This window comes from Polypterus senegalus, chromosome 11, assembly GCF_016835505.1.
Source record: "Polypterus senegalus isolate Bchr_013 chromosome 11, ASM1683550v1, whole genome shotgun sequence".
Classification (NCBI taxonomy): Eukaryota; Metazoa; Chordata; class Cladistia; order Polypteriformes; family Polypteridae; genus Polypterus; species Polypterus senegalus.
In genome coordinates this window covers 114,170,918-114,188,578 of record NC_053164.1, presented here as the reverse complement: position 1 = coordinate 114,188,578, position 17,661 = coordinate 114,170,918, and the positions used below count along the sequence as shown (strand labels likewise).

Below are 17,661 nucleotides of genomic sequence, written 5' to 3'. Positions count from 1 at the left end.
AGTGACCAAGAACTGTCTGATTAATGGATAATGTACAAATTATAGAATTGTTTTGTACATATTGAATACATCATTCAAACATTCACAGTGTAGATTAAAACAAAGTATGTAATCACCTAAGCTAATGACATAAACAAAAGCTAAGTGGAATCAGGAGTTGGCGAACCACAAGTCAAACCAATGAAACGATTGGAGGTGTGGTTTAAAACTACTTTGACCTATAAAAAAGACTGACATTTTGAGGTTGTTATTCATAAGAACCATTTGATGAATTTGATGATGTGAAGTATGCCTTGCAAGAAACAATCTCAGATGATCCATGATCAAGAAGCTGGAAAGTGTTACAAAGTAATTTCAAAATGTTTAGATATTCTTTAATTTGTCACATTGTGTATAAAAGGAGATGATTTAGAACTATGGCTACTCTCTATACAGGTGGTCATCCAGCCAACATGACTCGAAAGGCATGAATGCTCAAGGAGGTAAAAAAAGAACCCTAGAGTAATAGCTAAAGGTCTGAAAGGAGTCATTGGAACAGGTTAACATTTTTGTTCATGTGCCTACGATATGCAAAATATTGAACAGGCATGGTTTCCACCAAGAGGGAAGCTGCTGCTGTCCGAAAAATATTGCTCTATGCCTGAAAATTGCCAAAGAACACATTGACACTCCAAAACACTAATGGCATGATGTAATTAAGGTTAAAATGTTTGGGAAGAGTACACAACAGTACATATGGTGTAAAAAGGGCACAACATATCAACATGAAAACATCATACTAATAATGAAATATGGTGGATAGAACATCATGATTTGGGACTGCTTTGCTGCCGTGTAGTCAGGACAGCTTGCTATCATCAAGGTACAAAGGAATTTCCAAGTTTATCAAGGAATCGAACAGTATACTATTATTGCGAATATCCACCAGCTGAAGCTTAGTAGAAGCTGGGTGATGTAGCAGGGCAATACTTGTAAATACCGAAGTAAATCTACCACAGAATGGCTTTAGAAAAGGAGTGTCCACCTTTTGGAGTGGCCTAGTCAGATGCCAGATCTTAACTAAACAGAGATGCTGTGGAATGACCTCAAATAAGCCATTCATACCAGACATTCTAAGAGTATAGTAGAACTGAATCGTCCAATGACCATTGTTGCAGGTCTGATCTGCAGCTACTGGAATTGTTTCTCAGTGATTAGTGCTGCCAAACTAGGCTTGATCAGTTATTAAATCCAATGTTTTTTTTTTACATTTTCCACAGCATACTATGAATGTTTGATGGGTCTTTTCAATAAAGACATGAAAATTATAATTGTTTGTGCGACTTAGATGAAGATCAGATCTCATTTTATAAATAAGTAATACAGAAAACCTGGTAACTGCAAAGGTTTTACATATTTTTTCTAGCCACTGTACACATAAATGTATTATTATTATTATGTTGATCTTTCTATCTTGTACATGTGTATCAAAACCTAAAATCCATGAAATATTCAAAGATCATTTTTAAATTTTGTGATGCCTAATTTTTAGAGTTGTTGATTAATCACCTTTAAGACAACACCTAAATGCGTTAATTTTAGTCACAACTACAAAGGAATTCCAGCCGTTCTTGTCAGCAAAGCGTACTCAAGTCTATAATACTCTCACTGACTACCTGAACTGCATATGCTTTTTTCACCTTTTACTGACCCTATACTGAATTCTCATAATGCTTTTATAATCTTGCCCCAGTCTCAGATGATAAAGGACCTATTCTCCCAGTTCCCTGTTATGTGTGCGTGCATTCCTTTTCAGAAGTGAGTTTAAACTCTTGTGGACTTGCTCACGAGTCTCCTGACTCCCATGTCTTTTCTTCCTTCTTTGTAATCCACAAGTGGCATTCTTTGATAAAGCCACAAAAACACACTTTAAAAAGCTTGTAAAAATGTTAGAGCCAAACATAGAAGATTGTGCTGTGTGCAATGTAGAAATATAAAGAAACAGACAAAGTATTTGTTTGGTTTTAATTTAAGCATCACATGTTGTAACTAACTATATTAAATATTTTTTTTTTATGTCTGGGAGTTTGAGTGTCTGGGGTTGCGAGTGTCTTGGATAAAGAACAAGATCCAGACCTTTAATGATGTCTTGGGCACAGACATCAGCAGTGTGTCTGTCTGTGGAGGGAGTGTTTAATAAGTTTTTATTTTATTTATTTGCTATTGATATTTTGAAACAGTGGATGTGGTGGCACATGGCTCATAGTCATAGCACATATCTTCTGAGCTTGCGTTGAGGCTGGAAAATGGGGATGGATGTTATTTACTCACAGTACATGAAGGATTTAACAAGATATTCTTATTTTATTAATTTTCTTACTTGAGAAGCAGTTTACCACTACATATAAATTTAAGACGCACTTTTATTCTAATGTAACCGATGCTACAAAATTACTGAACTAAAAGGCTAATAAGAAGCACTAAAAGCTGCATGATAAAATAAATAGTATGGAATCCTGCTTTATGTTGTAATCTTAACCTAGAGTGAATTAGTAATGATTTTTTTTTATCTTTGTTCAAGGAAATTATTTATTTTAATTACAGGTGTGGGTTTCATACCTCTATTAGAAGGAAGAGTCATGTAAAAGTAGTTAATAGCATCACATGTTATAACTAACTATATTACATATATTTTTTTATGTCTGGGAGTCTGAGTGTCTAGGTTTGCAAGTGTCCTGGATAAAAACCAAGATCCAGGCCTTTAATGGTATCTTGGGCACAGACATCAGCAGTTTGTCTGTCTGTGGAAGGAGTGTCAACCTTGTCGAGAGGTTTACTTACCTCTGCAGTGACATTCATGTCTTTGGTGACTGTTCCTATGAAGTCAGTAGATGTTCGTCATGTAGTGGGTTTGGCAATGCACTGTACCAGAGCACGTTCCTCAACTTGACCTGGTTCTTTGCAAATCCTTTAGCTTTCTGTATCTGAATATGGTGTTAATAAAAAAAAGAACATCAATTGAATGAACAATGTAAATAAACTGCTGTTCTTATGTAGTTGGCTGAATAAATAGTCAGAAAATCAATAATGTCTTATTTTTAATCTTCATATCATGTTACAGACCGCATTATTGACAGAACCAATCAAAGTGACAGTCTGATGTGCATTGTGATATGGAGCAAAATAAAAAAAAAACGAATCAGTGCTGTTGTCTGTTTAGTGCTTCACCGTTTATTTAGTTGTTTTTGTTACAGTAAACTAACCAGAATAATTTAATATGCCTTGGAAAGTGTTTATTAAAACTGTTTTGTATTACAATGTACAGTACTTTGAATTATTTCTCCTTTATAGAAAATATTAAAATGCTTGAATGAAATACAAATACAATTCTGATTAATATGAGTTAATTTTGAGAAAATAATTATTTGTGTGATTACTCTTAAGTTTTTTATTTGAACTGCAACACTACTAATTTCTATATTTTACTATCTATACTAATAAAAGGCAAAGCCCTCACTGACTCACTCACTCACTGACTTACTCACTCATCACTAATTCTCCAACTTCCCGTGTAGGTAGAAGGCTGAAATTTGGCAGGCTCATTCCTTACAGCTTACTTACAAAAGTTGGGCAGTTTTCATTTCGAAATTCTACGTGTAATGGTCATAACTGGAAGGTATTTTTCTCCATTTACTGTAATGGAGTTGAGCTCGAAAGCTGTGGAGGCGTTGTTTCGTGTGATATCATCACGCCTTCCACGTAATCACGTGAACTGACTGTCAACGCAGTGCATAGAAAACCAGGAAGACCTCCAAAAAGCGCTGAAGAAAACATGCATTATATAATTGAGAAGGCAACGAAACAATAAGAAGCGAGCGACTGACATATACTACCATATTCATGAGTGCTAGGTTTAAACCTAAACTTTAAATTAAGTTCATAGACAGGCTGCCGCTGGCGTTTCTCATGCCCACAGGTAATGCAGGATACAAGTTTAATGAAAGGACGCAGGATATAAACGAGAGTTTTGATCACTTTGCAACTAAGTTAAAATTGCAGGTGAAGGGGTGTGCTTATGCAAATTCCGAGAGACTGTGTTTGTGGGGGATTGACACTTAAAGCGGGTGGGGGAGTCACGTCATCATCTCCCCTCCCATTTACCTCATTTCGTTCTGAGCTGAGCTCCGCGGCTAATGCCGTCTTCAAGCAACTTCGTCACACTGCCACCAAATACTCCCAGAAAAATCCACAAGTTAATACACACGCTGTCTCTAGAGTTTCTCCACACTGAATCCTCCAGGCACTACTTACAAAAGGTTACATTGACAATCGTGTTACGTTATTTTAAAATCTTTCCTTTTCTTAGCACAAGCACAGCTGAGAAGCTTCGATGCATGTGCTCCATAACGCTTTAAAAATAATGCATTTAATCACACTTTGCATTACAAGCAAAGGGGAACTTTTGTCAATGCATGATTTCCTGGTACACCGATTACATTGATCAGCGCATCCCGATTCATTTTACCCTCGCACCACCTTGGTTTGAGAAGAAGTCTGAAAAAATATGAGGTTAACACAGAAAAACAGATCACCAATTCAAGCTTTATGAATAATCGATTAAGCCATCAATAATTGTTTTGGTAAAGCCATACTCAGTGTAATCCTCCTTCCATTTAATAATTTTTCCGCCACTAGCCATGATTAAATGAGCGGTAAAAAGTAAGAGCGAGGTGACTTATTTAGGCAGGCATATATATGACAGCAACACTCATGACAATGTCAATCATGTTACGTTATTATTAAAATGTTTCCTTTTCTTTTTCATTACTTCTTTAACACACTACTTCTCTGCTGCGAGTGCGGGTATTTTGCTATATATATATATATATATATATGAATGACCTCCAAAGAGCGCTGAGACTTTTGATATCGTGAGCGTGTCTGCAAAACTGGGGTCTCCTGCCCAGCAAAAGTCGAGCAGCCGGCGCGCATAGCTGTGCCGGCCTTTGAGACGCTGACTGCGCTTCTGCCTTAAGTCAAAGCGAGCACTTTTCATTTTTTTCATCCTCCCCCTGAGCTATAGCCCAGACAAGTGCAAACACGGGACCCCTTTTCTACACCGCGGCAAAGTAATATTAAGGCGATTCGAACTTTCTTTTGCACGTATACGATTATGAGGTTGTCAGCTTGGATTATGAAGACACGCACAGGAGTGGAGGACTGACAGTGCCATCACAGCCGATTAATGGCAGGGACATCTCACCAGTCTACACAAGACCCACCGCGACTGCCCCCAAAAGGCAATCATATCGTCAGCAAACACATCTCTCTATACTATATAAAAGAAAAAGGCAACTTTCCTTTTTTACACCTTTTTTCCTTTTATCCCAAACCAAAGCCTTTCTCTCTTAACACTGCACAGGACACAAAACTAATTTTCTTTAATTGCTGGTAATGCCGGTAAGGCACATTACCAGAGACAGAAATTTGAACGTTCACATAGAAAATGTAATTTCTATACCACAGCCGTCATGTAGCGCCTTTCAAAAGGGATCTACTACCGAGAGATAATCCATATACATTTTAGCTGCTGTTAGTACTACTTACCTGTTGTGTTACACAGTCTTTAAAATATAATTTACCCGCAACCACTCCAGTAGTGCTCAATGTACCTTTACTTCTTAAAACGTTAATGTTTTACTGTTTAATAACTTATAGACTATATTTTATTATTTTTCCCTTGCACTCAGTGACCAAAGCTATACACACACATATAGACACATACATATATATACACATATATATACCTGTGTGTATGTTTGTATGTATGTGTATATATATATACACACACACACCTATCTACATTATATATATATACACACACGCACACACACACATACATACTGTACATACATACACACACACAAATTATATATTTGTGTGTGTATATATATGATGTAGATAGGTATGTATATATATATATGTAGATACGTATATAGATATGAAGATATGTATGTGTATATATATGTATAGATATATATATATATATATATATATAGATATATAGATATGAGAACAACACTGATATCAATGACAAAACAATTACATTAATAATCATGTTACGTTATTTTAAAAATTTTTCCTTTTCTTTTTCATACCTTCTTTAACACACTACTTCTCCGCTGCGAAGCGCGGGTATTCTGCTAGTAGTAAATAATAGTAAGTGTACCATGCCTACAGGAAACAGCCACCTTTTAACTAGTCAGTAGCCAAAATATCAACCCGACAAATGTAGAGCTTGTGTATGTGCTGCACTACCCCGTTGTTATAAAAACAAGTCACAGATACTCAGACAGTACACAAAATGGAGGTAAAACATGGAAGTAAATAAAGTACAGAAAGGTGATACAAACATCATATAAAACTAAACCAATTGGATAAATAATGATAAAACGTGAGACGTATACTAAATAATCCATCGGTGTAGAAATCATAATAGCAGTAAATGTATTTTATCATATTTGATCTTAAATTTAAGTAAATTTAACCTGTTTGATAAGACGCATCATATTTTTATGTAATGATTTCCTCCCATTGGTTGTCATTTCATTCATGTGGTTCAAAGAAGCAGTTTTTGTTGGTAAAATGTAATTTGTCACTTACTGACTTGGATGAGGTATATTTTGAAGTGGATTTTTAATATTTTCTTTGTAATCAACTATTACATGAACAGATGCTTTTCAAAATGTTCTTAATTAATTAAATTGATTGTTTTATATTTTTATGTAGGTAGATAGCCTATCTGTAAACCCTGGCCCTGATGGAAGTCCTCAACTAATGGTATCACAGCCTGGCTGTGGCTATGCTATACTGAGGTGCACATGGATCTCAACTTACGACAGCCAAACTAATGGAGCTTCAGTCAGGTAAAGAGACAGAGATGAGCCCATCTATTTTAAAAGTTATTATTTTGTATCTGTACTATAGGTATGCAGCTCTTTTATAAAGATTCTTAGAGTAGTTGAACTTTGCTTAAAGAAAAATTGGTGACATGTTACAAAAACATTTAGTCTTCTTATTTTTGTTTGCACAGTGAAAGCTCCACAGGAGATGTAAATATGCGTTTGACATCAGGACGTATACATAACAAAAACGTTTCCACACATCTCATTGGAAGCATCAAGAGAGGTATGATACTGTTTTTACTAATTTTGATTTAAGTTTATATCAGTTGTGCTCATACATAGCTGGCAGACGATATGAAAAAACAAATCACATGTACCAAGACTTTTGTCCTTGATATTATATCTTTTATTCTTTAATTTTGCCTGGTATATTATGTTGTACATGGGTAATGTCACTGTTTCAAGAAAAAATCTCTTGTAGCTGTCCAGAGTCTGCCTTTACATTATATAGGAAAATTCATTGTTCATATTACAAAACCCCAGCTAACTCAGAGTCAGTAGGTCTCTGCCAGACAGTAGCAGACTAATACCTAGAGTGAACCCAGTTTGTTATCAAAATATGCAGTAATTTTGCTTGCCTGATACAAAAGATGTGATGGGTTTTTTAGAGTCAAGAAAGAGTATGGCACCATTCTTTACCTAATATGAATGATTTGTCCATACAGTTTACTCATCTTATAACTGGTAATCATGCCACCACAGCAGATGGTTCACTATGTATTGAAAACTTTGTAAATATGGTTGCATGATTCTGTATGTTTACTGTATATATGTCATAAAGGTCAAAGGCATATTCATATATTCTTTAAAGTAATTTTACGTTTTAAAATTCATGTCATATAATATGAATTTGTAATGCTAATTTTCTAGTGTACATCTAGTATGTCATTCTGGTTTCCACAAAATAATTTGTTTTTGTGTAATATCTTCAGTGTTAATATTTTGATTAATGGTTATGCTTTTACATATGAAATATATCAACCACAAATAAATAAAAAGCAGTGTAATACTGGAGACAAAAATGGCATATTGATTAAAATGCACATTAATAAAAGGCTTGCACTCCATAAAGCATATATGCATAATATATGACATTTTTAATTTTATTTTTACAGCTATCTTTGTAAAGTGCAGATTCATAATTTGAAGTAGATGTAAGATTAAATAAAACAGTTCTCCTTACTGTCTAGTCCAATCATTTGTTTTCCAATGTTAATAAAAATGTTTTAGTACCTCTAAAAATTTGTTAGACTGAACACTGAACAAGACGTAACCCAGCACACTCTCTGGTTTATCATTAAGTCTGATTAATTACCAAGCTTTGAGTTTTATGTTTAAGATTATTTTAACAATATAATTATAACAGAACAAAATTATTATATCATGATATTATTAGTAGCTACGCTTTATACTACTGAATATTAACAGATGCAGTATGGACACAGCTAATTTTAATTTCAAGTCTCAATATATTTTTTCAACAGAAGTTCATTTTTATACTTATATTATTTTTTTACATTCAGATGAGAAATATACAGCATCTCTAAAGGTACATCCATTTACAGAACACACTGTTCTAGCAGCATGTGGTAAACAAAAGGAGCAAGGTCTGAATGATATGCCAGTAGATCCCACTCATGCTCAATCATACTGGATGAATTAAATTCAAATACAAATATTTTGGGAGTAAAAGTAAACTGTAAACACTGAAAGAAACCTCATACTAATACACAATGTTAATGTGCAAAGACTGCTAAGATAGGAATTTAACTGTGGTCCCTGTTGCTATAAAGCAACAACATTAACACTATCCCACTGTGGTACTCATATTGATTTCATTGTTATTCACATGAATATTTTTTAGGACCTACAGAAGAATCCACCAAATGTGGCCTATTTGCACTATGTACATTAGATGGTGAGTAAAAGGAATATATTCCAAGGTATTGTTTTGTTTTTATGTTTGTTTTTCAGCAGTAAAATATGTTTGTACGACAAAAAGTCTATCGGTAATTATTGCACCTAATGATAATCTCTTTGAAGATGAAATTACTGATGATAAATAGAATTTTACATTGTGTTATAAAAAATAAGATCACAGCATGCTTCAAAGAACAACATTTGGTTGTATGTTTGACATTTAAACTCCCATTATAATATCTTAGCTTCTATCCCTTTCATTATTTTACAGAATATTTACTTAGTAAATTTGACATTTATTAAATAGGGCAATTGGGGTAGTGAATGCATTAATTTACAGTATAATATCTTTGTAAAATGGGAAAACAAATTTGTAATTAATGTTTCACTGTTGAGTGCTATGGTACTCTCTCTCACCAGTAGAGCTTTTGCCTTTATAACATTTTTGTATGATTTGTATTCACCACCAGAGGGCATCAGAGAGTTCAGTTGACGTAAATGCAACTGAATAAATTGAAGTACAGTAGTTTACAGCCAAATGCACATGCTGATAGGCCACTTTTCCTGCTAGACAGAGTGCATCGTAGCATATGTAGATAAATATGTTTTGCTCATAACTTGGTTTAAATGATGCACAGGTGGCTCCTATTGAGTAATAGACCAATTTTTCTGAAAAAAATATAAGCACTACGTTGTGCTGCTTCATTAGTAGCCAAATCTTTCCTTTTTGAATTCCATATTTAAAGAACCACGGCAAATTTATTTTGTCTTTGTAACAGTCCATAAACGTATAAATGCACATGCTTTCTCCACATATATTTATTGCATTTAAAGGCAGAGGTATGTTTTTGGAAAAAATGTAGCATATTAAGATTTCTGTAGCAAGACCTATGTAGGTGCTGGCAAGGTTGTTGGCCTGGATTTAGTTTGATGATTAGATCAGCTATATAACTGTGCATTGCAAGCCAAAGAACAAAAAAGTCATAACCAGGAATAGAAAGCCATGCAGAAAAGTACAAAACAATGGACCTCTGCTATAGTGCTATCAGTTTATCGAATGTATCAGAAGTAATATGCAACTGGGTACTTTTCTGTATGTAGTATTTGTAGTTTTTGTTTTACCAGTGGCTAAAATTATTAGTTCACTGGAGCACTTTACTCTTAAACATGCTACATACAATTGCCCATGAGCAAAACATTCCTACTATAGATCAATTCCTGACTGACCTTGGCTTTTGTTGATGGTCATTGGAAAGCACAATTTTACATGAAAATGCATTCTTTTGAAATCAAACAGGTAATTTGTTGAATAATGGGAATTTTGGGTATATATATATATATATATATATATATATATTGTGAACGCTGGCCCCGGCACAGACAGACGGACATCATATTTTGCTCCCAACACACTTTATTTAACCCTCCAAACAGTCACGTGCACTCACACAACCCCAGTGCCTTCTGCACCGATTCCCCAAGTCCAGGGCCCACAGTCCTGTGCCTTGCTTCCTGGCGCCTCCTGTCCACGCTCTCCAGCTCAGTCCTTCTTCCTCCCGACTTCCACCAATGACTGGAGGGAGGCGGCCCCTTAAATAATGCCCCGGATGAGCCCCAGGTGCTTCCTCCATCCTTGGCCACGCCCCAGCGTGGCGGAAGTGTCGGCTGCCTTCCTGGCCGCTCTCCGGGCGCCACACAATGTCTTCCCCCCGGCACTTCCTGGTGTGGCGGAAGTGTCGGGTTCCCGGGGTAATCAGGCACCCGGGCGCCGCCTGGCGGTGGCCACGGGTCCCTACAGGGCTGGGCTTCAAAGCCCTGTACCTGAGCCCCGTGCCTAACCAGGACGGGCGCCCCCTCGCGGTCTGGAGGAGGCACTCGCCCTCCTCCGGTCCTCCAAGGCGTCCCGGCCGGGCTCCTGCCCGACCGGCAACCGCACGGGATAAACCGGCATCGGGGCGCCGCCTGGCGGTGGCCACGGGCCCCTACAGGGAAGGGCTTCCATGCCCTCAACCCGTGGCCCCCAACAGAACCAGGACGGACGCCCCCTCGCGGTCTGGAGGAGGCACAAGCCCTCCTCACGTCCTCCTGGCGTCCCGGCGGGCTCCCGCCCGGCCGGGGCCACAGTGCCCCACCGCTAGCGAGGACACGTGGGTCCAGCGGCACAACCGAGCGGGCAGCACGTCCCCAGCGAGGGTCCTACTATGTCCCCAGGGTCCAACACGGCACCCTGGGACATCTGTCTTCGGCACCCTACGCCGCGCAAACGTCCCCTGTGGTCTGCGCGCTCTACTTCGCTGTTCCCCAGCGGGTCACTGTAAACCTCCCGGCGTGGAGCACTCCAGCGGGCCTCCGTTCCAGGCGGGCAGGTCCCCGCCGGCGTCGGCCTCAGCGCTCGTCGGGGCTTCGGGCCTGTAAAATAAAGAAAAAGAGGGCCAGAAGCACAGCCAGGACACTCATCGGCGCTCCGTCGGTCTCCGTGATCGACCGTGCTTCTGCCCCCTCCGACAGCCCCCAACTTGCCTGCTGAAGTCCTCCGCCGCAGGTTCCATGCCCGTCCGCTTCGTCCGCGGCACGCACTCGCAGGCGGCTCGCCCTAGCCGCCCAGGGGATCTCCTCTGCCCACACAGAGGGCGGCCCTTCTCGGCCGCACCCAGCGCGCGCCCTCTCCCTATCGGAGGAACCGGCATTCACCCGCCGGTTCCTCCTTCTTTTCTTGGGCGCACTGGCGGTCTGGGTCTGAGCACAGCAAAGCTCAAATCCAGCCCGTCTGCGTCCAGGCAAGCGACAGGAGACAGTTGCAGGCTTGGGCGCAGGGCGCTAGGACCCAGGGCACTCAGCAGCCCGATCCTACCCGCCTCTGCATACTCGAGCTCCTCGCCTAGCTAGCTGTCTGCACCGCGGCGTCTGCTGTCGGGAGGTTGCTTACTTGGAGCTGATCGTCCCGTGAACGGTCACAGCCATGTTCGGCAAACCTCCCCGCTTGCTCTACGGGAACGGCAACACTTACCACTCCCGCCGTGTTCTGCCTGCCTCCGGTTCCAGCGCCGCGCCGATCCTCCGTCTCACTCGGTGTCTTTCCCGACGCGACCGCCTTTCCCGTCAGCTGCTCACACTGAGCGGCGAGAACACGTAGCAGCTCCTCTAAAGGCGGCTTGGCGGGCGAAGGACTCCTCCGGCGCCGCCGAGCGCTGGTGGAGAGAGAGACAGGCGTCGGTGGGCTTACCTGTCCATCAGCTCCACGCGACGCCTGCCTCCTCTGGGCCACTCCTCTGGCCCAATCGGGTCTCGGTTTGGCCGCAGATTGGCGTTCCTAGGTCCCGCCTCCATCCAATCCTCGGCGGGCACACCAGACACACCAGCCAACCCCGTGCCTGTCAGCGGGCGGGACATCCGGCCGCGGCCGTCTTGCCTCCCCTGCTCCGAGTGCGGAGACGTGCCTCTTCGCCGCGTTGTGACTGCGGCGATTCCTTGAGCCGCAGCGGCTCGAATCCGCAGCCCTCTTCGCTGCCTCCGTGCCGCGCTGCCGACAGCCCGTGGCCAGCGTGCCTCGGCCACGGACGCGGATCCGGTTTGTCCCTCCCTGTCGAAACAAAGGTAAGTCCGACCCCGAAGGGCCGATGATTGCAGGGCAGGGCACTCACCTCCCGAATCCCGTCATGCCTCGGCGTGGCCTTCAGCGAAGCAACGCCGGCCTGGCTGTCCGTCCCGACAGCGCGACTTTCGGAGCCCGCTGCGCTCCGGCGATGTCGAGTTCTCCTCCGCACTCGGGGAAAGCCATTCCGCTGTCCGGGGCGGTTTCTGGGCGAACGCTCAGCGGGCCGCGCGGGCGCTCCCGCGGCCAGTGTGTGGGGTCCGCTGCTGCGCCGGGCCGTTCACAGAAAGTGAATGTTTGAACCCAGGTCCCGCCTTGTCCCAGGCGGAGCATCCTGCCGACTACGCCACTGTGAGCGCTGGCCCCGGCACAGACAGACGGACATCATATTTTGCTCCCAACACACTTTATTTAACACTCCAAACAGTCACGTGCACTCACAATAACCCCAGTGCCTTCTGCACCGATTCCCCCAAGTCCAGGGCCCACAGTCCTGTGCCTTGCTTCCTGGCCGCCTCCTGTCCACGCTCTCCAGCTCAGTCCTTCTTCCTCCCGACTTCCACCAATGACTGGAGGGAGGCCCTAAATAATGCCCGGATGAGCCCCAGGTGCTTCCTCCATCCTTGCCACGCCCAGCGTGGCGGAAGTGTCGGCTGCCTTCCTGGCCGCTCTCCGGGCGCCACACAATGTCTTCCCCCCGGCACTTCCTGGTGTGGCGGAAGTGTCGGGTTCCCGGGATAATCAGGCACCGGGGCGCCGCCTGGCGGTGGCCACGGGTCCCTACAGGGCTGGGCTTCAAAGCCCTGTACCTGAGGCCCCGTGCCTAACCAGGACGGACGCCCCCTCGCGGTCTGGAGGAGGCACTCGCCCTCCTCCGGTCCTCAAGCGTCCCGCCGGGCTCCTGCCCGACCGGCAACCGCGACGGGATAAACCGGCATCGGGCGCCGCCTGGCGGTGGCCACGGCCCCTACAGGAAGGGCTTCCATGCCCTCAACCCGTGGCCCCAACAGAACCAGGACGGACGCCCCTCGCGGTCTGGAGGAGGCACAAGCCCTCCTCACGTCCTCCTGGCGTCCCGGCCGGCTCCCGCCGGCGGGGCCACATATATATATATATATATATATATATATATATATATATATATATATATATATATATATAATTTTATCCTGTAGCACATTTTGAAAATGGTAACTTAAATCATAATTGAATATAACACTTTGATCTATAATCTTGCATGGTTACAAAGTTTTGAAGGGTTTAGTTCAAAAGCAGAACACAAATGAAACAGGGCTATTGTATGGGAACCACAGTTTAACTGAGAGAAAGTGGGGAATTAAAAATAAAATGACTAAAATAAACCCAAAATAACCTACAAAATGGGTAACAATAGAAAGTGAAATAAAAAGCAGAGCAAAGTCCTAACCTTGCAATGTATACTATATACATATCATTTAATGGTAGCAAGTGAACAGAACTAATCTCAGATGTTTCAGATGTGGGTTTTTACTTTGTTCATACAAGAATTTGTTTTCAGGTTTGCCACCATTTTTTTGTTCATGAAAGGGGAATGCAGTTTTATAGTATTATTATTATTATTATTATTATTATTATTTATTATTTGTGTTTATGACTGAATCTTGTTTTACTTATTGCAAGCAGTAAAGATGTTTACAAATTGTGCATTTAGATATTGAATGCAATTAATTGAACATTTTAAGCATTGTATGGAAAGCAACAAGTGAAGACAAATGCTATGGTGATCTATGTACAGCATGAACCACAGAAAGTATATACAGTTGTTGTTGCTGTTGTGGAAGGGACTGCAACAGGATTCAGTAGCAGAACATCAGCAATAGTGGTACAGGGTAAAGATAATTTAAGTCAATTTATTTAAAAATTAAAAACTGCGAAAAATTTTAACTGTGTATTGGCATTAAAGCCTAAAATTAATACTACCTCATTATACACTGGGTTTGAGTAATGTCTACCCACAAATAAATAAAAGTTACTAATTACTTTTACTAACTTAAACCACTGTCCTGTTCTCTTTCTATCATGTTATGTAAAAAGTTGTCTAAATCAGATATAAAACAATCATGCTACATTGTGTTCCATCATGGTTTCGCTTAATTGGTTAATGTATTTCTTTTTATTTACTTTTTTTTTTTTAACTTCAAAAAGTGCTTAATTCTTATCTTTGATTTGTATCATGAACTTAAGGATAATATGCAGGATGACAATATTGTTGGCTTTTTCAAAAATGCAAAACGGTGCACTGATTTAAAAAAAAATGTTATCAGTTTATGTCAGATTTATTGTCACATATGGTGTACTCATTAAATGAAGTGTACACCAAGTGCATCACGTTGCCACTGTCCGGTTATCCAAATCTTACTTTGTAGGTTATGTAGGCACTTTTTAGGAAAAGACAGGCTTTGCAATCTGAACTCAGCCTTTTGACAACAAAAGAAACAGAACAACTAATTTTTAAAGCGCGACATCATTACTATGAACAAGGAGAAAAGGCTAATAAGACCTTAGCGCAACAAATCCAACAGCAGGAAGTTTGCAATACAATATCAATAATCACAAACACAGACGGAGATAGAATCATTGGCCATAAAAATATAATGCACACATTTCAAGACTACTATAAATCCTTATATTCTACTCAGTTTAAAGAATACAATACACAATCTAATGTGTTTTTTTGATACATTATGGATACCACAGCTAGATAATCTCAGTGCAGAGGTATTGGATAAACTTCTGACACTATCAGAATTACTAAACCCTATAAACTCACTTCAGAGTGGGAAAGCACCAGGTCTTGGTGTCTGCCCTGCTGATTTTTTTTTTTTAAAATAATCAATTAAGTTAGCTCCCCTTTTATTAGCAACATTTATAGAAGTCGGAGACAATAGAATTATATCTATTATATCTATATAACTTTTCGCCAAGTATTAATTACCATTTTTCCTAAAAAATAAGGACTTATTACAGTGTGCATCATACAGACCAATCCTAGCAGAAAGTGCTCCCTTTAGTAATATCACAAGACCAAATCGGATTTATTAAAGGTAGACATTTGACTTCCAATCTTCAACGCCTCTTTAATGTAATATACTCACCCATAAAGTCTAACACTCCGGAGAACTTATTATCTTTGGATGCAGAAAAAAACATTTAATATGGTTGAATGGGATTACCTATTCACCACTTTGCATAAACCTGGGTTTGGCCCAAACATATATTCATGGATCAAACTACTGTATAGCAGTCCAGAAACTTCAGTTTGTATTAACAACATTATTTCAGACTACTTTAAACTAGAACGCGGTACTAGACAAGGATGCCCCTTGTCAACACTGCTATTTGCAGTCTCCAGTCTCCATGCGTTGGAAGTGAATCAGAGATAAAGAGTTTTTTCAGAGAAGGATTTAAATAGAAAAATATCACTATATTCAAATGATATGGTACTGTATATATCAGACCCATAAAATTCTGTGCCTGCAGCCCCAACTGTACTAGCAGAATTTCAAAAGATATCTGGACTCAAAATTAATTTGAACTAAAGTTTGTTTTTCCAGTGAATTCTCTAGCAAACAACATTCAATCAGACAACTTCCCTTTTATCTTTGCAGATCAGTTTAAATATCTAGGGGTAAACATCACAACTAAATATAAAACTCTGTTTCAATAAAATTTGGTGTTTGCATGGATAAAATTAAATAAAACATGCATAGATGGTCTACCCTCCATCTTACTTTAGCACTGGGGATTAACACTATCAAGTTGAATATTGTCCCTAAGCTTCTGTTTCTGTTTCAGAACATCCCCATATACATTAACAAATCCATTTTTAAGAAATTATATTAAAAAATAACCTCATTTATTTGGAATTTAAAATATCTATGCACCCAAAAGGCAATCCTACAATGACCTAAATCAGAAGGTAGCATGGCTCTACCTAATTTTCAATTTAATTTCATGCAAGCTATAAAAACCTGGACATTGACAGAAATAGATGAACACATACTAGCTTGGTCTGCAATAGAAATGAAGCACTTCAAGTTAGAGATGATAACTGTTTTCCACCCTCTCAAACTTACACAGTTTTTAATGTGTTTGGTATACTTCCAGATGGGCTTAAAGTGGAGAAGGACAAACAAACTGTAATTGCCTTTACGTCACTACTAGTACGTATACTTATCTTGCTCACTTGGAAGAATCCCACCTATTTTAAGTCAGTGGGTAACTGATGTTATATACTATTTGTAATCAGAAAAAAATTTTATTCTCACTTAGAGGATCTGTTCAAAACGTATTTAAAACCTGGTAGGATCCAATCAATAAATTTTTAAATTAAGCATTTTTATTGGGGAGAAAGACTTTCTCTCTTTACTACTCTCAAATGTTTTACTCTGGCTGTTGGTCTTCTTCTCTTTCTCAAAGGTGGGTGTTGAATTGAATTTAGTTTTGTTAAGTTTGACTTGATAGAATGGAATGTTACTTGTTTTTAGTAAATTCAATAAATAAAAATAAATCACACTAGGTGATTAGCAAAGCAGATGATTTTCCTTTTAAATACTTTCTGTTTTGTGTGAAAGTCTGGAATTGCTTACTAAAAACAGGTTTTTAGATTTGGGAGTTTAAGTTTTTTTTTTAGTCTTTTTGAGGGGGTTTAGTAGGAAAGAAAGGAAGATTGCTCCTTAAATATCTGGCAACCCTGCATACCCAGGTTGTGTCAATGCATTTCTCAGAAAAATTAATAGTTTAAGCAGGGGAAAAAGTGTCTTTTCTAAATGCAACATGTCTAAACACAATCTAATATAGTAAAAAAAGAAATAATGAAATTACTGTTACTGAGAAAAAAAAATGCAGCAGTTCCTACCTTAGATGACATGCCATGTTTGTCAATGCTTTTATTTAAACTTTGTGACAAGTGATGATATTGGATCAAATCATTTGGGCCAACACACTGGGTGATGAAAACTTTAGTCCGAACATTACCATTTGCTGCAAGGTTGCAGATTAAATGGGGAAATAAATTTTAAATGCAATTTTTACTGGGTCAGTTGTGCTAAACCAACTATGCTCACAGCCATAGCACTTGGCAATAAACCACAACTTACTAAATGTGTCTTCTTTGAGCGTCGCTGAACTTTCCTCCTCTCTCATCACATTGTGAGACAGCTTTCA

The 17,661-nt window shown here is 40.0% G+C and overlaps 1 protein-coding gene across 1 annotated transcript in view; it reads left to right on the top strand.

Annotated features, from left to right (window-relative positions):
- itfg2 (integrin alpha FG-GAP repeat containing 2) overlaps positions 1–17,661 on the top strand; it is a 90,605-nt gene that overhangs the window by 22,737 nt on the left and 50,207 nt on the right. The window contains exons 6-8 of the mRNA XM_039769526.1: positions 6,769–6,905; positions 7,073–7,167; positions 8,809–8,862. Of these exons, the coding sequence (XP_039625460.1) occupies positions 6,769–6,905; positions 7,073–7,167; positions 8,809–8,862 (286 nt within the window). The remainder of the gene's footprint in view (positions 1–6,768; positions 6,906–7,072; positions 7,168–8,808; positions 8,863–17,661) is intronic.